Source organism: Theobroma cacao, chromosome 9, assembly GCF_053813885.1.
Source record: "Theobroma cacao isolate CCN51 chromosome 9, ASM5381388v1, whole genome shotgun sequence".
Classification (NCBI taxonomy): domain Eukaryota; kingdom Viridiplantae; phylum Streptophyta; class Magnoliopsida; order Malvales; family Malvaceae; genus Theobroma; species Theobroma cacao.
The window spans coordinates 5699960-5724265 of record NC_142647.1 but is presented as its reverse complement, the minus strand read 5'-3'; the positions used below and the strand labels follow the sequence as shown (position 1 = coordinate 5724265).

Sequence of the window (24306 nt, the reverse complement as noted above, 5' to 3'; positions counted from 1 at the left end):
TTTGGATTATGAACCGATTTATGCCTTCATAGGACTAACCTTACAGTCCAGTGCAATCTAAGATCCATCTTAGATCTTATAATTTGTTTAAATAATAATTAAAGTAATAATCTTTCATTATGACAAATATAAATTACGCTCAACTAGTGTATTGAATTCAACTACAGGAAAATTCTTACATTTATGTTATAATTTCATTTATTCAAGTATTATTAGGTTTTATTCATTTAAAATTTCAATGCTTCGTTTAGTGATGTTGGTTGTTATTTTTTCATTCTTTTATTATTAGTAATAGATACAATTGTTCTAAGTTAGTGAATCTTTAACTTAAAAATTAAGATTTTAAAATAAAAATTCAAATCTCACATTTTACAACTGTTTAATTTAGTTTTTTATACAGTGATAATTAGTTTAGGGAAAACTTGTTTCGATGATTCAATGTGGATGGATGAATGTTTAGATCATATGTCATCATAAAAGCACCTATTTAAAAAAAAATCATAAATCATCGGTCAAGTCATGAAATTATTTTAAAATTGATTTAAATTCAACAATTTAAAACTAACTTCACTGGTACTTATCATTGAATCACTACCGACAAATATTGTTATAGTCAATTTTCATTTACAAGACATCATAGTCATTTGAGTTGTGAACGCAATAAAATGAAGCTATGGTGTGAACTTGGAAAATCATTCACGAAAAGCCATAAATTTAGTTCGTCGAAACATCTTCTTGGAAAATCATTCACGAAAAGCCATAAATTTCGTTCGTCGAAACATCTTCTTTCATAAAGGAGACAAAAGAACAACAACCCAAACGTTGACCGCGGTTGTTAGAGATGTAAAACGACGTAGTTCCTACATCCTATTGCCGCGATTTTCATGGGATCAAGATTAGACCGCCACGCCAAAATCCACGTGGCACACGAGGTATTAGGAATATTTGTTACACTTTACTTATCGGAAAAAAAAAATAAAAAAAGAAAATGGAAATATATATATATATTTTAAGTCGAATTTCATTTTCCACACTTTGATCATCGCCACTCAAAGACTATATAAAATGCGAAGCACAGGGATTAAAGCTCCTTTATATCTTCTTTGGAGAAAACGCAGAAAAAAGAGCTAAAAGAGCGATGGCGCAAATTCGAGTGACGATGGAGGTCGGAAACGACGGCGTTGCAGTGATCACCATGTCCAACCCTCCCGTTAACGCCTTAGCTATTCCCAGTAAGGCTCTGCTTAGCCAAACTGTATCTCCTTCTTTTGATGTCTTTCTTGGTCTTCATTTCTGACGTGGTGATGTGATTTTTCTTTCCTTTTCTTTGTTACTGTTCAGTAATTTCGGGATTGAAGGAGAAATTCGATGAGGCAACGAGGAGAAGTGATGTCAAAGCTATTGTTTTAACCGGTAAATTTCCAGATTTTAAATCAAATTCAATAAACTCTGTTTTCTTTCTTTCTTTTTTTTAATGATTATCTTATGTTAGAATTTTTATTATAAGGTAGGCATGTTAATTATTGGAACTCTCTTTACTGATTTTATTTATTATTATTATTATTTGAATTGGTTAATGAAGGCAACGGAGGAAGGTTTTCTGGTGGTTTTGATATCAATGTTTTCCAGAAAGTTCACGGAACCGGTATGAGATAGTTCGTTAGTTAATTAGACTCTTTGCAGTTTTTGTTGCGGTTAATTTTACTAATTTACAAGTAATTACTGAAACTTACTTAATGAGAAGTGGAAATTTACAATCAGTATTTTATTGGTGGTTAAACAGGTGATATATCGATTATGCCTGATGTATCCATCGATCTTGTTGTTAATGCAATGGAAGGTCTTCCCTCATCCTTTTATATATATTCAGTGTTTTGTGAAGTTATTAATTACTGATTTTTTTCCCTTTTTACTTTTATTTATGATCCTCTCATACGGTTCTGTTTTGGTCGTTTCTTTTTTTTTGCTCAAACTGTTTTGGTCATTTCAGATTGTAAGAAGCCTCTTGTGGCAGCTGTTGAAGGATTGGCTCTTGGAGGTGGCTTAGAATTAGCAATGGTTTGTTGTTTTCTCTTTTGATTAGTAGTATTTTTTGTGTTTAACTTCTGCGAACTATTTTTTTTTGTTTGTACAGTTGTCTGATCCTTGTTATTCATATTGCAGGGTTGCCATGCACGTATTGCTGCTCCTAGAGCTCAACTTGGCTTGCCAGAGTTGTCACTTGGAGTGATTCCTGGATTTGGAGGTATAGTCACTAGTATATGTTGACAAAAATATTCACAGATGTGCAATTGTTCTGAGTTTGGAATTTGGATAACTACTAGTTTGTACTTTACAAGCATTGACTGATTTCTTATGCTATGGCTCTTTCACAAGGCACACAACGTCTTCCAAGGCTTATAGGGCTGTCAAAGGCCATTGAAATGATGCTGGTAACACTCCCTGTCTGTGATGCCTTTTGAAATTTTAATGGCTTGTTAACTTATTTTGCCTATTATTAATGGCTTGTAATTAATTCTGCCTTGTCATTTACCTATTCATGACTATAAAAAGGGAGGTAGGGTGAGAGAGAGGTATTGCTCAGCACATTAAAAGGTCCAGGCATTAATTCCATTCTCTACTAGAGTTAGAAAACTTTGTCATTAGGTTTTTATTCTTTTGTTTTAAACTAGCTGCTGGACATATTGTGTGGATTAATTTAATTTTAGTTTTCAACTAAGAATGTTTTTTTGATGAAAAGATTTTTAAATAATGATTTATGGTTAAAACCAATAATTGGATTTAATTTTCCTTCAATGGTTCTAATAGCATGCTAGGGCGAAACAGCAAATCTACATGTGTTCTTTATCATAAGCCACTAAGCTAATGCTATATCCTTCACCATTGAAACTTTATCTCTTAAAAGCTTTTCATTGTTAATGGTCATGGAGTCATATTTTTTTTCTCTTAGTAAATCTAATTCATATATATGTATAATATCTTTGCAGTTATCCAAACCAATCATGTCTGAAGAAGGAAAGAAGCTGGGTCTTATTGATGCTATTGTCCCTTCTGAAGAGTTACTGAAAGTTTCTTGCAGATGGGCTTTAGACATTGCAGAGAGACGTAAGCCATGGTTGCGTTCCCTTCACAGAACAGACAAGATTGGGTCCCTCTCTGAAGCACGGGAAGTGTTAAGAACTGCAAGACAACAAGCAAAAAAGACTGCCCCAAATTTGCCTCAGCATCAGGCATGTCTAGATGTAATCGAGGAGGGCATTGTCCATGGGGGATATGATGGAGTTCTAAAGGTAATTTTTTTGAGACCTATTTCATTTGCATAACTGTCTTCCTTGCTGATGAAATGGCTTCTGCTGTTTACCTGTTATAGTAGAATGCGGTTTTTTTCTTGGCAATGGAGCATTTATAATATCTCATAAACTTTTGGGGTGTGCAGTATGGATTTCATAGGATCCCTTGCATTTAATATTGCTATCTATTCATTTATATTTTTCACATAGGAATTTATCTACACAGGAGGCCAAAGTTTTTAAGGAGTTAGTCCTTTCAGACACTGCAAAAGGTCTTGTTCATGTTTTCCTTGCCCAACGTGCTACATCAAAGGTAATTTGCTGATACCTGGAATACTTTGCACCTTTTTCTTATTTTTAATTCCTCCAGCAGTAATTAAGCTAGTGATGGCACTTGCCATGTGTAATACTTGGCTGTCTGGTGGAGGATCCAAAATAGTTGATATTGAAGTCTCACAAGCAATTGGGATCTTTTGTGGCTTTTTTCTCTGAAATTCGCAGGTGCCAAATGTTACAGATGTTGGCCTCAAACCAAGGCAAACAAAGAAAGTTGCTGTAATTGGTGGAGGCCTAATGGGTTCTGGAATTGCTACGGCTCTTATTGTGAGCAATATATTTGTTGTTCTCAAGGAAGTTAATTCTGAATATCTCCTGAAGGGAATAAAAATGATAGAAGGTGGTTATTTCGTCCATAGGTTATGATAGCTCTTTCAGTAGCCAACAAACTGACAATAGTAGTATTTTCTTGGCAAGGAATTATAACATTCTAATTCTTATTTTTAAAATATAACGGTAATAATTATTTTAGATATATATGTTGCAGATGGAACTATTCATGTTTTAGAAATTTAATACTATCGTTTTTCTCCTCTTCTTTATTTTTGTTGGCAGCAAATGTTCAAGGTTTAGTAAGTAGAGGAAAATTGACAAAGGATAAGGCAGAAAAAGCTCTCTCAATGCTTAAAGGAGTTTTGGATTACTCTGAATTTAGAGATGTGGACATGGTCATAGAGGTGAGCCATGCTATGGAATTTATAACATTTCCAAACCATCGATTGCTTCAGTTTGTGTATAAAATGGCCCATCAGCTAGCATTTTCCACTTGGCCACACATAAACTTTCATGATTATCTTTACTCAGAATATGTCAATCTCTACTTAGTAACTTTGGATTTTTTGATGTTGGAGGATTTGCAATTAAAGATTTCTAATGTAGTTCCTCTTTGCAGGCTGTTATTGAAAATGTTCCTTTAAAGCAAAAAATATTTAGTGAGATAGAGAAGGCCTGCCCTCCTCACTGCATTTTGGCAACAAACACCTCCACTATTGACCTCAATGTAATTGGAGAAAAAATTAAATCACAAGATCGTGTTATAGGAGCACACTTTTTCAGGTGATCAAACTTCATTGCCATTCTAATTTTTTATCATATGCCTTATATATGGAGGAATCTAACATCTCAAACCTCCATGACTTTATGTTGGCATTACTTTTGAAAGGCATTATTTGGCACTTTTGGAGCATAGCCTTTCTTATTGCATCTTGTGGCCCTCATGGATATGGTGAGAGGCTAGCATTTCTGCAAGAGCGTTGAATGATTATAAGGAGCTATCTCAATATAATCTGTATAAGTGAATAAGTGCTGTACATGAAGAATACAGTGCCAAGCTGTTAAACTTTCTCATCAGTTCTCTCGCATACCTTAAATTTTTTTTTATTTTCAACTCCAGTAGGAGTAATCACTAGGTACACTTCAATCATAGTTAAGATGGATCTTCTTAGATCAAATAGATCCTCATAAAGCTGTTGACGAACAATAGGTTATTTGAACTTTTCACTTTTTACCACCTTTCTCATCTTTCATTTGGTAGATTGAATTTTTGTGGTTGGCATATCCCGAGAGTGGTTTTTAGGGATCCTGACATAATTTGGATTCTGAGTGTTTCTTATGTGGACACTTTTGGAGTCAGTGGCACTTTTCACCCATAGTAATTTTGATAACACAAATGCTATTTCTCAGAAGCTTCAATTTCTTCCTTTCCTAATTTCCTTTTTCCCCTTCCTCTTCACACCATTTTCAATTTATTAATTTGCAGGGATTTGCTTGTTTATTAGGAAACCCTGTTATAACAAACATCAATTATGGCCTTTGGACAAATCATGGATGGTGTATGATTTCTTTGTTCAGGTTAAATAAATGAATATTTAAGGAAGTAATTATACCTGAATAAAACAGATTAGACCTTAAATAAAAAGATTGCCGGTTCCATAACTGTCAGTAAGTATGCTCTCTCTCTCTTTTTTTATATGGTACATGTGAGGGTCACTTTGACTACACAAAGAGAGGTAGCTTTCTCCCATTCCATAAGCCCCACCCTGCCCTCCCCGAGATTTGAACCTGTGGCCTCTAGATTGAAGTTACAAGTTTTAGCTATTGGGGCATATCTTTTGCTCTCTGCTTAACTGAAGTTGAACCATTTGGACAAATTTGCATTATATTTTGTATTTTCTAATATTGACCTTAATAAACCTGCTCTTTTATCTTATTATTTGACTTTTCTCTCTGATAAACAGTCCTGCCCATGTGATGCCTCTTTTGGAGATTGTACGAACACAAAAAACTTCCCCGCAAGCAATTCTTGATCTTATGACAGTTGGGAAAATAATAAAGAAAGTTCCTGTTGTGGTGGGTAACTGCACCGGCTTTGCAGTCAATCGGACATTCTTCCCCTATACTCAAGGTGCACACATATTGGTCAATTTAGGTGTTGACGTGTTCAGAATTGACCGAGTGATCAGCAATTTTGGCCTTCCTATGGGGCCCTTCCAGTAATGTTCTTTCCTTTGCATCAGATAGCTTTTTCATGATTTTCAGTACATATGTTTCCAACTTTAATGATCTCTTGTACAAAATAAAGAAGGGATGGAGAGGGAATTAATCAAATAAATTCCGTGTCATGGAACTGTCATGTTATTTTTTTTTTAATGAGAAGCATGGAACTGTCATCTTACTTGATTGTAGCTTGGGTGTAACGATGATTACTGCATAACATATGCTTCTGCAACTCACAAGCTGGGAACCAGCTGTCTTTCTGTAAGGGGGGAAATCTAAGAAGTGAAAAATTACTGCCACATATTGGTACATCTGCACAAATACTTACAACTGATGATTCATATTTGTATCTGGATGTTACTGATGGCAAAGTAGGTAATGGACCAGTTAAACATAGAGCTCTGTTACTGATCAGATTTCAGTTCATCTGCTTGTGGAGATTTGGTTTGGAGGAATACATATGAAAGTATATGTCCAGGTATATTTTTGATGGATGGTGATAAGTTATACTTCTCTTTTGCAATACTTGTAGGCTTCAAGACTTAGCTGGCTATGGGGTGGCCTTGGCAGTGGGAAAAGAATTTGCAAATGCGTTCCCAGATCGAACATTCAGATCTCCATTGATTGAACTTTTGGTGAAAAGTGGACGGAATGGTAAAGATTCATTCCTGGAATATTCTTTTCCCCTTAGATAGTGTTGTCAATTCTTGTTCCTCTATTGTTGGGGCATTTTATGAATTGTTGGTATTTCAGGAAAAAACAATGGGAAAGGATACTATATTTACGAGAAGGGAAGCAAGCCAAAGCCTGATCCTTCAGTGTTACCTAGTATTGAGGAGTGTAGAAAGCATACGAAAATTATGCCCAATGGAAAGGTAAAATTTGCTTTCAAAAACATTCTATAGGCATGATATTTTGTCAACCAAATGCCAACTTCAAGTTTTATGGGCCCATAATATAGTTATAAGCAACAGGCTATAAAAGACAAGACAACAACTGCCATCAACTTTCTGTTTCCTTCATAGGCAAAATAGCTAATGTATTTGTTATTGGCAATTGTTCAACAGCCTATATCAGTTTCTGATAAAGAAATTCTGGAGATGGTACTCTTCCCAGTAGTCAATGAGGCATGCCGGGTGCTCGATGAAGGAGTCGTCGTTCGAGCATCAGACCTTGATATTGCATCTGTTCTTGGAATGAGCTTCCCATCTTATCGGTAAGTGCTTTTGGGGCAGTTTCTCTTTTGTCCTTTCTTTGTGGTTGGGGGGACGAAAATTGAGGGACAGTCTTTATTTTATTTTATTTATAGCTAATTTGATGGTTTCCTAATGTCATTGCAAAGTTTATCCTAAATAGTACTTGCTTACGTCTGAGTCACGTGCATAGTATCTTGTTGGTTAGTGTACAAATTAGTACCTTAATAGATATGTAGAAGGGGAGTAACATTATCGTGGAAGGTTATGTTTAGAGTCATTCGTACCTGCATTATGAGGAAGTTCATGTGTGGAATCTATTTGGGTATAGTCATTTGTTGTATGATTCAGGATTAATCCAGAAAATCAACTTGTTCTTGTCTAGTCCTTTTCTCTGATTATTGTTTAGCCTGATCTGACGGTGATTATCTCCTTTTTTGGCAGTGGTGGTTTAGTATTTTGGGCAGATACGGTTGGGGCAAATCATGTATATAAAAGTCTAAAGAAATGGTCAGAAATGTACGGTAGCTTCTATAAACCATCAAAGTTTTTGGAAGAAAGAGCCCTTAAGGGCATCCCATTGGTAAGAACCTTACTATATTTTGTTTGATTTTCATTTTCTTCTATGTGTGTCAGAATTTTATTGGACTTGAGACACATCCCTTGGATCTCATGCTACTCAGTTTCCTATTGACATTATTGCAACTTCAAAGCATCTCCATTGTTTAGTTTAGGCTCGAATGCATTTTTCCGCACGCAGACGAAATGTCTGTCCCGTTTAATTCTCTCTCTCTCAATTGAGTTTAGAAAGGAAAAAGATTCTGACGTTCTTATCTTTCTCTATTTGCAGAGTGCAGCGGCAACGTCATCTTCATCATCAATGTCAAGGCTCTAAGGCAAATGAAGTTCAAACCCATCCTCAGTCATTACGCGTGCGTGGTGGATGAGGATTGTTATACAAAAGCAATAAGAATTTGTTTTCATAGAAATATGCCTGCCTTCCTATTTCCTTCTGTTATTCTCAGAAACTCTGAAAGCAATAAAATTTATAGTAAGTGAGCGAATTGGCTATGATTTGCTTTGCCTCTTCGAAATCATTGAAGGTTAAATTAGGAGGAGCAGTCAATGGGATGAATTATTATGTGCTATGAACAGATGAAAGAACGGAGTAGTTTGTTCAGAGGAACTGAGATTTTCCATATTCTTCTTCGGCTTGATCCGCCGTCAACCTGTTCCATCGCCGATCTGGCAGCCAAAGACCAAATATGTTAGTGGCCGCTTCACCTGCTCCCTTCCCCTCACTCCTCTCTCCGCCTTTCACTGTCACCATTAATCTTTCCTTCACGTAGAAAACAATTTTCCCAACATCTAACATACCAGGTGTAGCGGATATCGTGTGCCTTTTAGAGGCTAGATAAAATATAAATACAAGAACAATCACTTTTACGAATTTTTAAATCTTGAACTTTCTTTCACAAAACAGAGCTGCAACATACTTATATGTATATATATATACATATATTTTAATTTTCTACACGTACATTCCTATCGACAAATGCGATCCAGAACTATTAACTTAGCATCCAGACAAAAAACAGGGGTGAAGACTAGTCAAACAGTTTGGACCTTTTTTGAATTTTTTTTTCTCAGTTTGTAAAATAAAAAGAGCGTTTCAATTTTGTTCATCTTCTTCCCTTTCCCTTTCTTGTTCTGAACCATCTATGAAAGAAGAGGCATAATCCAATTGTCTGTTTGAAGAGGAAAGAGCAAATAGCGAACCGACTTGAGGACCATGCAGCCATGATATAGCAAAGAGAAAGAAAATTTTTCATTTCAAGAAGAATAATATACATATAAACAATGAGGACATTAATTGTTGAGGCAACTCCATGCTATAAAAAAAATCCCTCAAAAAATATGGATGGGCAAGTAGCACCCGATACAAGACAACTAATTTCCACGTGTTCTTTGACCATCACTCACCAATTAAGCACCTAATCAGCTTTCCCTTGGTCGGAAACTCTAAGCTACATACTCCATGAAAAATTATAAAATTGCTCTTTGTCTTTGCTAAAAATAGGAGTAGATTAACGAAATTCCTAGCATCTAACAACAGAAGCTATGGTGGTCATTAGCATGTAGCCTATATGGTACCGTGCAATTTACACTGGTATGAGCTCAAGCTATTGTTGAGACAGAAAACTGATCAATATTATCAATAATGGGAGAAATTAATCAGAGCTCTGGTCAATTCCAAGAATGATGCCCACAATCACCTCGATATTGCATCAGAACTGAATGTGGAGTGATCAGTGGTATAGTGCAGAGAACTGCAGTATCATACCTTGGGACAATTGTCAGCATTTGGGATCTTTACATCTGCTTTTCAGCTTTTGTTTTAGCATCCCCATTTTCAGGAAGGGATGGAACTCTAGGGAGATCATTATTAGCAGTGGTGACCACCGCAGCAGCCATCTGAGATGTCTTGACTGTAAGTGGACTGACAGTTTTCGCAACTCCATTGGTAATGGATCCCTGTCGATTCCCAGCCTCAGTTCTGACAATTTCAGTTCCATTGCTGAGTGGGCCTCTTTGACTAACTATCTCTGTTCTAGCTAATGATGAACACTGCGTTTCTGTGATTGAAACAGAGCAGCATTGTCAATTCCCAATAGTTTTATGCATGGAACAGATAATACACCATAAGATAGAAGTATATAAATTGAACAAGTGCACTCTCTGCCAATTTACAGAAAGCAATTTACTTCAGCACTCCACGATCAGAAATTTGCACCTAGCCTAAAAAATATAGCAATCACAACATAGGATATGTAAATCTCAGCGGGCTGATTGTGCTGATGCAAACTTCTTCCATGATAGAGAACCCATCAAACATGAACCATGTTTTACATATACCATCATAAAACTACTATGCCAAAAAAATAAAATTACGTAAAGTTAATTCAACTATCAGTGAAACAATATTATCTTAACTTTCTAAAGTCCAACATATCCCCTTTATTTTATTTTTTTTTTCATATCCCCTTACTTTACACATCCATAAACTGAATATTGGGTTGATAAACTGGTTCTTTCCTAGTTATTGAGGAAGTTTTTCATTGACTGAGGAAGTTTTTCATTGACTGTGCTCTGCAAAGATGGTTTCATCATTTGAAACAATCTTCATTTTCATGAGCACAATATAATTAGTTGTGAATGAAATTTTCAGAAAAGGAAGAGGGAAACTTGCCCTTTATGTCTCCAAAAGTGATAAGCCTATTGAGACAATCTCGGAACTTTGTCAGAACAATTCTTTCCTGCTCTGCATAAATCTCTGTCATGCCCTGTCCATAAGGCAATTGAGAAGATGTGCTGCAGCCATGGCCCATGATCCCATTAGGAGAAGCAGCTGCCATGAACATTGTATCTTGTTCATCACACATCAATGCCAAAGTTCCTGGTGACATAGGTCTTCCCTTTGGCATATCAGCACCATCTGAGCTGGAATCCTCAGGGCCAGCTTTATCAGCCTGGTTTGCACTTGAACAATCGTCAGCCGTGGTTTTCTCAGCATCAGAATCCTTCTGGCTTTGCAGCCTGTCTTGAGTGGATGATGCAAGGGAAGTTTCTGTCTGATCTTCTGCCCGTTTTTCGGTTAAACTTCTCTGATCTGAATGCATACAGAAATTGAAGGAAGATCCATTAGATGAAAAAGTGGCACAATAATCACCTTCTTCTAACTGACTCAAAAGTTAATTGCAAAAAAAATTTACAGCTGACATACACGGGGAATGTCCTACTATTAGTTCTTACAAGTACTCACTAAGGCCAGAATGCAAAGAAGTCAAAAGAAAATATTTATGGAACCAACATCAATATTGTTATTAAAACAGTTTTAACACAGCATGTGTTCACAAAGGAAGTCTCCAACTTTCAATCCGGATAGTATGTTTTTATTTGAAACAAAAGTTGTAACATTAATTACTCATCACATGAAAGAAAACGTACCATTAATGTTTTTACATACATGTACTAGCAGAATAATCAAATAAACCAGCATCATACAAATTTTTTTCTATTAGATAATAACATATCAGTAGACAAAAACAGCTAGAGATGAATAAAACTGCAAAGCAAGTATAAGCTGATCATCATACATGATAACATTCACACTGTTTTCCAAAGAACAAGGACAAGTAACCATATCCATGCTTACTCATGCAAACGCATGAATAAAGCAGAGAAGTATGTCAGACATTAGCCATTGCAAAGGTAGCCTGTAGTCCAGCGGTTTTAATTGTTTTACATGCATTCCCATTTACCTGCAAGTGTCTTTGCAGCTTCTCCAGATAAAACTACCAAAACAGAGCAAAGCTCCCTCAGGTCCTGCTTTTGAATGATGTCTGCTAACAGAGACCTTCCACCAAAATGCACAAGTTAGTTCATGAACATGCAGACTACAAATATCTTTCCATCAAGACACTCCATTTACCTATATGTGAATTTTGATGGGCCTACTGCAGCAGTTGCACCAGCACGAGAAACTGGCATGGAAGACAAGGAAGAGGACGGTGCAGAAGCTCTGATATGATTTGCCTGATTAACATATAAAATTAGTAGCAAATATAAGTTCTACAAGCATAAACTAGTAATGATGAGAAAGTTTTATGGTGACAAATGAAGAACAAATCAAATGTTAAGCAACAGCAAAAGAAAGAGAATGTAAAAGTTTAATTCACTAGCTGAGGAAACATTCTTTTCTTTTTTAAGCAAAACGAGTATTACCTTAAGACAAAGTAAAGTATAATTGAAATAAGATTCACAATGTTTCTCAAAATACAAATGTTAATACATATGCAAAGACCTGTTTACCTGAGGAAACTGTCCAAGCCTGTGAACAGATGGATCCTTGGCAGTTGAGCCAAAGAACAGTTCTTGACCTTTTCTCTTTTTAGATACTGGAAGGGATGCATAACCAGAGGATCCAATAGCTCCAGTTATGGCAGCATTTGCTGCCTGCTGAATATATGCCATGTTGTTGGCATGGTCTCCATGAAATAGAGCCTGTCTCTCTTCACTTCCCTCAAAATTCTTGCAGTCCATACATTTGCAGTTTTCAGAGCAAAGAATGTTGGCTTGGAAACACTCACAGTACTTTTTAAGGCACCCAGATTTCTTGCAGTGGCATCCTTTGTTGTGCTTTCCCAACATTAAACCTTCCCCAGCCTCTTCCTAAAAATAATTCAAAACTAGACCATAAGAGAACACTAATTGTAGTAAGCAAAACCAAATCACAAAGGCATCTGCGCTATACTTTGAATTTTACATTTTGCAATCAATACCCAGGCTCTTTTTTCATAAGATCAATTTCCAATAGCCCAACCAGATAGAATTCAGAGAAGAGGATATTAACTATGTGCTAAAATCAAATGGATATACATTTCAACAGAAGAATATCATTTTAAAAGATTCTGAATATTTCAACAGGCCCATCGATGAGTAAAGGCAACAAAACCTGTGACCCCAGCTAGACATTTTATGAGACCCATGAATATTAGTATCTCCACAGATAAAAATTAACTAGTAAATTTTTTGGCTGTTGTTGAATCTATATTGTGCAAATCTGTAAGGTAAATTTGTATTTTATACATGTGAAAGAAAAACTAAAACAAAACAAATCAGGTTTGACCCACATACTCTGCAATCCCGAGCACCATGAGGGCTGCTAGCAATTTTTGGCCTGAATGCGTTTGGATTACGCTCCAAAGTTGCTTCAACAGCATCTCGCCTTGCAGCTTCATTCTCAACATTGTTATAACAATTAACACAGTTGCACCCATCACAATATATTCCAGATGCAAAGCACTCACAGTACCTGATCAAGGCATTGCATTATTAACTTTATTTTATAACATTGAACAAGTTGATTATAGCTCACATACAAAAACGGCTTAATCACATTATATGAATGGAAAAATCACACATGAGAAAGAGTAAGGTAAAAAAATAGTATCTAAAATGCCAAGGCATGCTGCCTAATGCTACCTATAAAAGTCATAAATCTATCTTCATCTATTTCCTGTCATGCACACTTCTCAACAGATGAAACATACAAGAACTGTGAATCTTATCAGTGTGCTGGAGCACATCTATACATCTATAATCAAGATCCTAAGCTAGAAAACCATTTTAGATAACATATAGCGAAGAGGGTAGAGATTAAGTAGACTGAAAGGTTAGCTTAAGGAAATTTTTTAACAGAAGCATCTGTTATTGAAGCATGCCTAGGGTTTTGGCACAATTGGATGGAGAATGAAGTGCATTTTTGAAAACTGAAGGCATGGTCCTCCTATTTCTGCAATTAGTACAGTTCCTCTTATTTCTGCAATTAGTACAGAAGGAAATATTCCTACACCTTGCACTAATTACATTTCAAGGCTGCTTGGGCCAAACCAATCTAAATTTGGAAAAGGTTTGGAAAGGTGATGCAGAACAAACTTATAAGCCAGGAATTACCCCTTATCAGCCTGAAAAAAAAAGGCAAGATTGAATTCAGCTAGAGGCTAATGATAAAAAAATTAATGTTTGCGAGACATATTTCTAAGAACTATGCATTAACTATATCAGTGCAAAATATAGAAAAGAGTATTTACTTGATTGTTGCTGATTAGTTCTAGTCTTCTTTCCATTAAAACATAGATAGATATAAACACTACACCAAATAGGAAATAATAAACTTCCCTATTTATGGCATAATATTTCCTTCTATTATCCAACTCAACTTTTCAGGTTTTTTCTCTTAATAGTCTCCAAAGTCATTTGACATTTCTTTCCCTAAAAAATTTGAAAGAAGAAGACAAATCAAATAACAAAGTTTAAGGTAATCAGATCAGGGACATTGTTAAAGTACCACGATAAGTTAGGCCCAAAAAATCCTAAATGATTATGGTCACAAAACAAAACCTTAATCTTTCTAGCTAACCAAATCTGCTGTTTCTCCATAATCATTATGCAAGTAATGATTAAATGGATCAATACATACAGATGGTCACCTCACCATGCACAGAGAGGAGAGGTGGTGGACAGAAGCTGCAGATAAGTGTGATCTATCATCTTTCCAAAAAGAAACATCTGATTTCTGCAAAATGATACACTAAAAGATACTAGCTACAACCTAAATAGTTTATTTGCCCTGCCCATTTCATGAACCCTAAAGTTGCACATAAGGAACAAAGCTGATTTCTTATCTTGCACAAAAAAGAGATTGCATGTCTTTGTGAATACAAAATCTATGATCACATGGCACAAGGAACCCAATGTAGAACAGTTTGTAAGAAATATACCACTAGAGCCAACAGGTAGAATAGTTACAACAGCTGTTCAAGAAGATATCAAGAGCAAAGCAGCATTGAATCACGGAAGAAGAACTCATTAATCTCAAAAAAGGATATATAATGCACTTACAGTTTCAGACACCGAGAATGTTTACAGTTACACTGCTTCTGCTTCTTTGGAGTACCATCTTTTAGTTCATTTGGTCTTGGTTTTGCTTTTGGAGATTCTGGTTTTCTGAAGAGAGCAAGAAAGAAAGAAAGAAAAAGAATAGAGTTAGAGTAAAGGTAACTAAATTCCATATAAAAATTTTCAAACAATGACAGATTGTAAAGTAATCCAGCAGTTCTTGAAGTTTGAAGCATTGACTCCTGCAGTGTTTAAACAATTAACTTCAAGTTTTGAGTGAATATCTTCAATAAATGCAACACATATCTGAGAAGATCAGCATTAATAATTACAACAAGAATTCCATCTGCATTTTTTAAGATTAATAATCATCAGAGATAGAAAGGGAAAAGCAATGCCAAACACATCCTCAGTAGAGATGCAAGAAGCTATATATGGTGACTGATAAAGCTCAAACAAAACCAAAGTCCCTACAAAGCAACTGATTCATGCCTTCATTCCAAAACAATGTTTACAGAAGAAATTAAAGCAAAACAATTAATTTAGAAGAGAAAAAGGATGCAAAAGTACCAATTAACCTCCAAGAGATCAATTCCCAGAAAAAAAAAAAAAAAAAAACCCAAATTCTTCTTATCAGAAGCAAGAATCACTCAACCTTTATAAAACATAGTTATTAAAAAAAATAATCAGAGTTTGATTCAAAATCATTGAAACTAAAGAATTAATTTTGAAGCGTGTGAAAGTAAAATGTTAATCAGGACAGGGAAGACCGTAACCCCAGGCTTCCTAACTATATACACTCCCAAAAAGGGGAAAAAAATTAATTTTTCTAAAATAAAAAATTAATGCACAGAGCAAACACCAAAAAGATAACAAACTAAAAGAAAAAAAATCACAAATTGAGATTGCAAAAACTCACACAACCCTCGATGATGCTGTAGTAAGAGGAGGAGGTTGCGTGGCGGCCACAGGGGTGGTCGCTATCACCGGCGGCTTTATCTGTTGCTGTTGTTGCTGTTGATGTTGCTGAGTAACAGCAGCCGCCGCAGCCGTAGCTATCCCTTGTGTGGATTGCGGGTGTTCCGGCAAAACTACACCTCCAGAAGAAACCCCGCCAAAACCGGCCGTGAAATCAAGCTGCCTTGCTAGTTTCTTCGCCGGAAAATCCGCCGTATCCGATTGCACCTTTTTTGGCGGGAAGTCACCTCCTTCTCCTTCTCCTTCCCCCATCCAATTCTAACTCCCTTAAGTTTCAAAAAAGTTTAATCAAATTCCAATATTTTTCCAATTCCCCCACAGAGCCACAGCTGAAAATCGACCAAATAATCTCACAAATTGCCTTGAATCAACTCAAATTCACCCACTTTTAGATCCCAATCTCAATCTACAATCTCCAAAACCTCAAATTACAAAATATCCGCGATTTCTCCAAGCTCGAGATTTCCACCAAAAAGTGCCAAAATATCGAGAAGATTTTGATTCCGATCGATGCATAGAGTGGTAAAAACTAAAGAACTTTAGAGAGAAAGAAAGGACTAGGGTTTTTATAGCAATGATTTGGTAAAAAAAAAAAACGAAGGGAGAGAGGCAAAGAGGGGGCCTTTTTTATTTCTTGTTGGTGTCCTTCTCTTCTTCTTCTTCTTCTGCTTCGTTCCTCCTCCCTCTCTCTTGCTAAGTTTTGAAATTTCAATTTTTTTGTGTTTATTGAAGGGTGAGATTCGCGTGGGTTTTAGATCCGACGGTTCATATCGAAAGAATTGATCTGACGGGTGAAATTCATAGGAGTGAGTGTGGTGAGTTGGTAATCGTTGGATCTGATTAATCGCAACCTTTCCACAAAAGCTGTGCGGGTTAAAACTTAAAAGGGTGTGAGTGAGGGGAGATTGTAAAGTGAGATTGCGACTATGGAGTGGGAGTTGTTCACCATTGTGGTTGTGACACGTGGAGGATACGTTTGGGGAGATTATCTTTTGACGTTTGGCGTGATGGGATTGGGTGATAGGATTGGAGGAAGATATGTGAAAAAAAAACGAGGGAACATTTCCAAGATTCGGCTCCGTTAAAAGGTAAAAATAAAAATAAAAATAAAATTGGCGCTAAAAGGGCTTAGACGTTTGCTGACTCGGACGGTTAAAAGTACTAGTCCCAGTGAAAACCAAGATTCAAGAACCAGGCAAATGCTTGAGTTACGTCTGGCCAAAAATAAAACAATGAGGGATTTTACGAGAGTGACGTGTGAACGTGGAACAAATGCTTGAATTATGTAGTATTGCAATCATTTTTCTGGTTTCACAAAAGGTATTGCTTGTTTGATTTAGTAAATGTGTGTACTAATAACCAGTGGTAGCATTAAATGCTTTTCTTCTGTTTTATTTTTGCTGACTAACAATAATTAAATAAAATGAATTATAGAATTTGATTATGGAAATAATTTGAAATTTTTTGATAATACAGGAAAAAATATAACTGCAACTGCACAAAAGGCCCTTGATCGAGTCCGAGATACACTAGAATATACATGAACGCAGATCTTTATCTTATCTTATACTACTAAGATATAAAAAGCAGTTAATATAGAAACCTCAAGACGGATTCAGCAGACTGAAATTCAGAACAAAAAGGGGTAGGAACACTAGTCAAAGCTCCATTAATTCATGTTGAACTGTGGTCAAAGTCTACGCCTTACAAAGATCGTAAAGAATCGTCAGACGGTGAGAGTGAAAGACATAGATGATAGCATTTGTTCCAATGATTTTGCGTCAACCAAGTCAAGTTGCAACGTAGGGTCTGGGCAAGAAAGAAAGCGCAGCCTCCTACCTCCTGCATTTTAAATAGACTACACCGCTAACAGTAGTTTCTTCTTTCAAGTCAACAAAAACAATACTGAATAACGAGACCCACAAGAGAATGCATCAATCCTCAAGTCTCACAAATTTACCAAATGTCTTGGGGGAAATGGAAATAATAAACAAAGCACTGACTATTTAAGTCCTAGCAGTCCCCTTAACACTTCCCTCAATTTACAGAAAACACATGCTCCATGTAAACCAATACTAAAAATTCTACCCTTGCTAATATGCATCTCCCATTCGGTCTCGTCCCACACCACGTCGATCCTCTCGTCCTCGTTCCAAGTACATATCGCGACGATATTCTTTTGGTGGAGGAGCACCCCTGACTGGTGATCTGCTCCTCTCTCTCACATCACGTGGCCATCTTCCTCGGGGAGGGAGCTGTGGAGGTGGTGGAGGTGGAGATGGTGGACGCCTTTCATACCCTTTCCTTTCATTGAAGAAGTTCTCTCTTCCCCGATCCCGATGTCCCCAATCCATTGGCATTGGCCTGTCAAATCTATTTCTCCCCCTGTAGTCATCATCTAGAAAATCCAGCCGATCTCTACGCATGCTATGATCAGAAAACCTGCCTTCATGCCTCGGAGGTGGTGGACCACCAGCTCCAAACTCTCTGGGGCCCTCCCTAGCCCAACCACGAGGAGGAGATCTAAAGCCATTCATATTCCTCCCAGGCGGTGATAGATCCATGGGAGAGCCAGGAAAGCGCCTGGGAGGAGCATGTGAAGGTGGAGGACCAGGATAGCCTCCACGAGGACTTCCCACAGGTGCATATCGAAATCTCCTGCAGTTGTTACAGTATTCTCTCCTTGCAAAGTTTAAGTTTCTACATCTGAGACATGGCAAGGACATAAAGTAAAATGGCAATGTCAGATGCTTCAAAGTTGTAAATGTATAAAGGTGCGTTTAGCATCACAGGAACCCCCTTTTTGCCCCAGTTGCCACTGGAGTCCCACCGCACTGTGCTGTGGTGCCAAACAGCACTTAAGAAAAGGCAATAAACAGAAAATAGAATCTGTCATCTGTGCTAGGAAAGCAGAACAAAACTTTAAAAAGTTGAGATTTATAACTCTTTCTAATTAACATATGTTCATCCATCAACATAAAATTACACAATCTAGGTTTCTTCTCAATTTTGAAGGACAAGGATCAGCACAAGAGTGCCTCAATTGATATAAAATTAATAAACAGGGAAAAAAGAATGTGTTAAAAAAAATGCAACACAAGAAGCATAAAAATATTTAAAAGAGGAAAACTAGAAACAAAATTCACATCATGAAGGTTATAACTTACAAAGGATCTGGGCAGACCCAGTCTCCTTCCCTTGGACGCACATTAGGATTATTTCTAGTCATGCCTTCACCTCTGAAGGGTCCAGGACCATATCCAGGCCCATCAAAACCTCTGCCGAGTGGCCTGCCACCACCCGGTCCTCGATTATAAGGAGGTGAAGAGTCTCGATATCTACCAGGATCCCTCCCATTACCAAAATCACGGCTTCGTGATGGGCCACCTGAGCGATCAAAATTGGAACCATAACGGTGATCTGCATCCCTACGACGTACAGGGGAACTAGAACCTGCACGAATTCTATATCCTGGAAAAAAGCCAATAATGCCTATAGATAAGCAAAATCCAATTACATAAGGGAAATATAATGGAATATGATGTATTTATGATGTCGGAATCCATATGGCCAATGAAATGTCCAAATGACCAATAAAATAAAGTTTGCCAGGACAGTTACCACTGATCAAGATCTCCTCATCATGGGTATGGAAAGAAAAATCCAGAATAGAAGGGAATACTTATTTCAAACGTTAACTGTCCTTGTAACTTTTGAAACACAACATTTTACCAGTACATAAGCGGAGGCAACGAGCAAATCTAAACCATGAGTATTACCAGTACCCAATGCACGTTAGAACAGCTCACAGTCCTCAGGGAAGAAATGAGATCGAGTTTTCCTAGATCGCCAAACCCATCTATCTTGTAACTTTACATGCTTAAAGATGGATTATCAACCTAAAAATATGTACTATCAACCCCAAAATCATAAATCTGGAGCAACCACATTTGAAGTATCAGGGAGGTAGAAGTAGGAAAAGAACAGCATCCACTTCTGCAGCATGTAGATAATAAAATGTACATACACCTAATACAAGACAGTCCAAGACAAAAACCTTTAACCACCACAATTCAAACCAAAAACTGTCGTCCAAATTGCCTTATTCTGAGCAACGAAGCAAAACTAAGCGGAGTAAACCACCAAATAATATCCACCCATGTGGAAATAGATTAAACCAGTAAGTCAACAGCTACCAAATGGTCCGCTTTTCTGAATAGCTGGTCTCAGCACACTGTTTGAAAAGGTTCCACCAAGCACCCAAAACATGACTTGCAAGCAAACAACATTAAGAGTTACCACCCAAACCTGAGTTTACTATCCCTATACACAACCTGGTGGGTAGAAAGTAGAAACCAGCAGGGCTTCTTCAATCCCAAGGAGCAATGCATCATTCACTGACCACTTTTTATATATGCTTATATCTCCAGTAACTTTCTCCACCAGCTTAACTACTCAATTAAACACAAATAACAAAACACGCAAGACGCCTTGAGAAGATAGAATTTAATGCATGAAGGAAATTCCACAATATCCCAAGCACTTGTAAAGACTACTACTAACCACAAGAAATTATTATTCTAGAGCCATCTAAACAAAACCTAGTTATCCATCCTAGAGAAAAAAGAAAAAATAAAATAAAATAAAAACCATAAGCAAACCAAGTAAAACTCCACCCCAAACGCTCCATTGCCGGTTACCAGATACTCCACCATCAAGCACTTCCATAAATTAACAAAACTAACAAAAGTCTAAGAGAGCAGAGCTCCATTCCCACCAAAAAATTTAGTTATCATGGTCCAATACTGTCTTCCATTAATACATACACCGAAGCCCTCAAACACACTAGTTTTTCCAGCCAATAGACCAACCTTACCATTGAGCATACCCAAAACTTTGATGTTGTCAGTATTCTGATTCCCAGACCATGCTTTGCAACGATCTTGAAACACTTAACCACAAACTTCTTAAATTGACATTTAAAATTAGCATTTCAAATTATATATGATATTCTATCGAACCCAACCCCATAGTCACTATCTTCAAACTCTTGCCCAAGCTGACACAAGTGATAATAGCTTCAAAACCGAGATGCAATAGCTTGTCTTTAGTGATCAGCACCACAAGTTCATTCATCATACCCAACACAAATAGATGGCATTTGGCACAAAACATTAACCCCTTTAACACAAAAAAACAATAAACCCCAACAATGATCCAAGATTGCACTCACACCAACATGCCTTCGTCAAGACCCAAGTTCTTGCAGGCAACATTCACAGCTGTAACACACAACAGGAAAATTTATTCGCAACTCGATACTCCATAAGGGTATTAGATCCACATGCTCGACATGCAACATAAGGAAGAGATAACAGGTTGTAAAAACCCATCTGTTATGTAATTAGTACATAGTCATTGAACAAAATACAATGTAATTAGTACATTTATGTATAACCATCTGTCATGCTTATGTCAGATTCAGATATGTCATATAGCATCATGGTAAGAGGACTATTGAAACAACACAAACAGGACAGATTACAGGACATTGCAATACAAACATAAACAAGGCCCTTTGTATGACCTATTTGTCACAAAGATGTATTCATACGAAGTACAAAATAAACTGCAATTATGCTGTTTCCCTCACAGCTGAGTTTCCTCTCTCAGGAACATTAATCATACAGGCGCCCCTAAATTCACTCAGTAACCTATCAATCATATACAAACTCCTAAAAAGCACAAATCGTGCATAAATCCGCTGAAAATGTAAATTGGCATTAAATTAAAGTCATTTAAATTCACCAATGCCTTCTATAAAGCTGCAAACTCAATCACACAGTAAATTGCCCATTTCACTTTAAATTCCAAATCCTACTTCGATCTAGGGTTTCAAATCACATGATTCGTTGTACTTTCAATTAAAGCAATGCCGCAAAAGTAACTTGACTCTACACTGTCAGTACATTAATAAAAATATTGAAACAAAATCAAACAATAAACAAAGAATTGATTAATAAATTAAGAAAGAAAGAAAGAAAAACGAACCAGGTTCATCGTTGTATCGATCAGAGCGAGAATAAGGAGGCGGCTCACGACGGACCTCTCCAGGCTCGTAATCGCTACCACCACCACGGCCTCCTCCTCCACCACCACCGCCATCAGCTCCGTCGCTGGCCGAAGGCCGCACAACGAGGCTGCTAAGGAGCGGCTGGTGATGCGACAGCTTTTGGTCCTTGTCTCTAGACCCCATTGCTCTGTCTTTTTCCTTCCCTTTGTGTGGGAGCGCTTGTCTGACACCAGATCGCGCAGAGATTTCGGATACCGCGGTGCTGGTGGGGTATATCAACCCTAGCGCCACGTATTTGGTTTTTGGCCGTGAATTTACGTGAGCGGCGGTTCTTTTTTTGAATTTTGCAAAAGAATCCAAAGAGTGGTTCGTTTTGCCCCCGATGTTTCCTTTTGTTTTGGAAATAGCCCCCGATTCTTCTTAATTTTATACTTTATTCCACAATTTTTCCCGTTTATTACATATAATTCCTTTTAATTGACATAACAGTAAAGTTTTCGTAAAAATTTTAGATGCTCTCTTTTACTTCCACGAACTAAACTAAAATAATCTTCTTATGTTACAGAATTACATTTTTTGTCTCCTTTATATTATCTTCTTAGCATGTTTCTAAAAATATATATTGTCTTCTTGACACGTACATACTATTCATTGTATACCTATTGAATAAATAAGTAATTAAATAAGATGATATCACTCAAATTTGCATCTCTTCTATTTTTTATTTTTGGAGAATAGTTTATTCATCCATCATAACTAAATTTCATGTATTTATTCTCTCATTGACCCCTTCTTTGGGTTTAAAATCTCAATAAGAGATTACTTTGAAAATAAGATAAATTACTTATCTTATAGTTTAATAAAATGCCAAGCTAACTCTTATTTTTTATTTCTTTTTTGAATTTTTGAATGTTTATTTGACAATCTCATTTTTATAACTTTTTAATAAGAATAAAAATTTTATATTTTGCTCAATGTCATGTCTTTTTTATAATATTGTCACTCTTAAGATAAACGATAAAGACTAAGGTTTCAAGTCTCCCTAAGTAATCCTTTCTTTTCAAGCTCAATTTATTGTTAACAATCAAAGTTTGTCCTACAAGGAATTCGTTGTCATGACTAGGTATTGATAGAATGTTTTTGATGTTATTATTTTGCTCATTTCCTTTTCCTTTTTCTTGTGAGATTGCATTTCTTTTTTAGAGTATAAAAGTTTCATTAAGTCTAGTGTCACGAGTCGGAATTTAAACTTAACTTCGTGTTTTCTTAAGTTTTGATCCACAACATTTGGTACTATAATAGACTTGAATCTTTACTAACATAAGCTCCATAAAAGATACAAGGATCGAGGTAAATTCGAACTAGTATAAGAATCATTTTCCTTTACGAGTAAAAAACCAATGCAAAGGGGGCGTTATGCAATTTGATGTGGTAAAATATCACAGTTCTCGTATCTGTACAAAATTGGGTGAATTTTAGATATAAAAATATGGGTCTTCCATTAAGAGTCCTAGGTGAATTATAAGCGATAACTTTGTATACTCCATAAGGTTAGCCTTTTGAGAAAAGGGTAATGCCCTTGTAATAAGTGGTATTAGAGCATATCCAACCTTAACGTGACAAATGGTTTCCAGATTAAGCACTTTCTAGGGAAGGCAAGTATGGTGGCTGACAGTGAAAAGGACGTTGTTGGATTGAGTGGGTGAGGATGTCGCACCTAACCCTTTAGGAAGGAAGTAGGCAGGGGACTTCCAAAAATCCCATATCGGGCAGGTAAGGGAGTCTTAGGTAACTTATAAGCAATAACGTTACACACCCCATCAAGTTAGCTTTTTAAGGAAAGGATAATAGCTTCGTAACAAGTGGTATTAGAGCAAACCAAACCTTGATCCAATTCCACGCCAAGCACCTGGAGGGGGAGGTAGGCATGGTAAACGACGACGACAAAGGTGTCATCATATTGGGTGGGTGAGGATGTTATGCTTAGCACTCTAGGAAGGAAGTAGGCAAAGTGCTTCCAAAATCCCACATTGGGCAGGTGTGGGAATCTTGAGTGACTTACAAGCAATAGTATAAGGTTGTCAATGTGTAGAGTACTTCTTAATTTTGAAGTACTTGAACCCTAACCCTATAAGAAATAAAATACCCAACCCTATTAACTACTCGAATATTTTTAAAAATTACTACCATAACTCTAATACATCCCCACTACCTTATAATTACCCTAACCCGTTTAAAAATCTAAGTATGTAAAAAAATTATTAAAATGCTATTCATGGGTACCTAATTACTCAAACCCGAATCCGTACCTATATCCATATACCATAATATTTCTCTTACATATTTCATATAATTTACTAATAATTAAATTAATAAAAACACACAAATAATAAGATTTAAATTTAAATGATCAAAAACAAATGTCTCAAACATAATTAATAATTTTATAAGTTATAATTTTTTGAATGTTAATACAAAA

The 24306-nt window shown here is 36.5% G+C and overlaps 3 protein-coding genes across 3 annotated transcripts; 1 reads left to right on the top strand and 2 right to left on the bottom strand.

The window, feature by feature from the left end:
* The first annotated feature begins 1050 nt into the window (after window positions 1–1050).
* Window positions 1051–8514, top strand: AIM1 (Enoyl-CoA hydratase/isomerase family). The gene is made up of 18 exons (XM_018128067.2): window positions 1051–1232; window positions 1342–1413; window positions 1583–1645; window positions 1784–1840; window positions 1991–2058; window positions 2164–2245; window positions 2377–2432; window positions 2988–3290; window positions 3517–3603; window positions 3792–3966; window positions 4182–4303; window positions 4519–4682; window positions 5864–6118; window positions 6655–6776; window positions 6876–6997; window positions 7190–7338; window positions 7760–7898; window positions 8166–8514. The coding sequence occupies exons 1-18, from the start codon at window positions 1139–1141 to the stop codon at window positions 8208–8210; spliced, it is 2175 nt and encodes a 724-aa protein (XP_017983556.2). The 5' UTR covers window positions 1051–1138; the 3' UTR covers window positions 8211–8514.
* Window positions 8515–9121: 607 nt separating this feature from the next.
* Window positions 9122–16602, bottom strand: LOC18588573 (Tesmin/TSO1-like CXC domain-containing protein). Its single transcript, XM_007013065.3, is given in 9 exon segments — window positions 9122–9697; window positions 9700–9951; window positions 10566–10985; window positions 11638–11732; window positions 11808–11911; window positions 12188–12547; window positions 13013–13190; window positions 14780–14884; window positions 15696–16602. Coding segments are annotated over 9 exon segments (1869 nt in total). The 5' UTR covers window positions 16007–16602; the 3' UTR covers window positions 9122–9653.
* A 926-nt stretch (window positions 16603–17528) lies between these two features.
* On the bottom strand, window positions 17529–22132 carry LOC18588572 (RNA-binding protein-like protein). The gene is made up of 3 exons (XM_007013064.3): window positions 21806–22132; window positions 18922–19225; window positions 17529–18460 (listed from the first exon to the last, which is right to left on the bottom strand). The coding sequence occupies exons 1-3, from the start codon at window positions 22008–22010 to the stop codon at window positions 17848–17850; spliced, it is 1122 nt and encodes a 373-aa protein (XP_007013126.1). The 5' UTR covers window positions 22011–22132; the 3' UTR covers window positions 17529–17847.
* Window positions 22133–24306: the final 2174 nt, after the last annotated feature.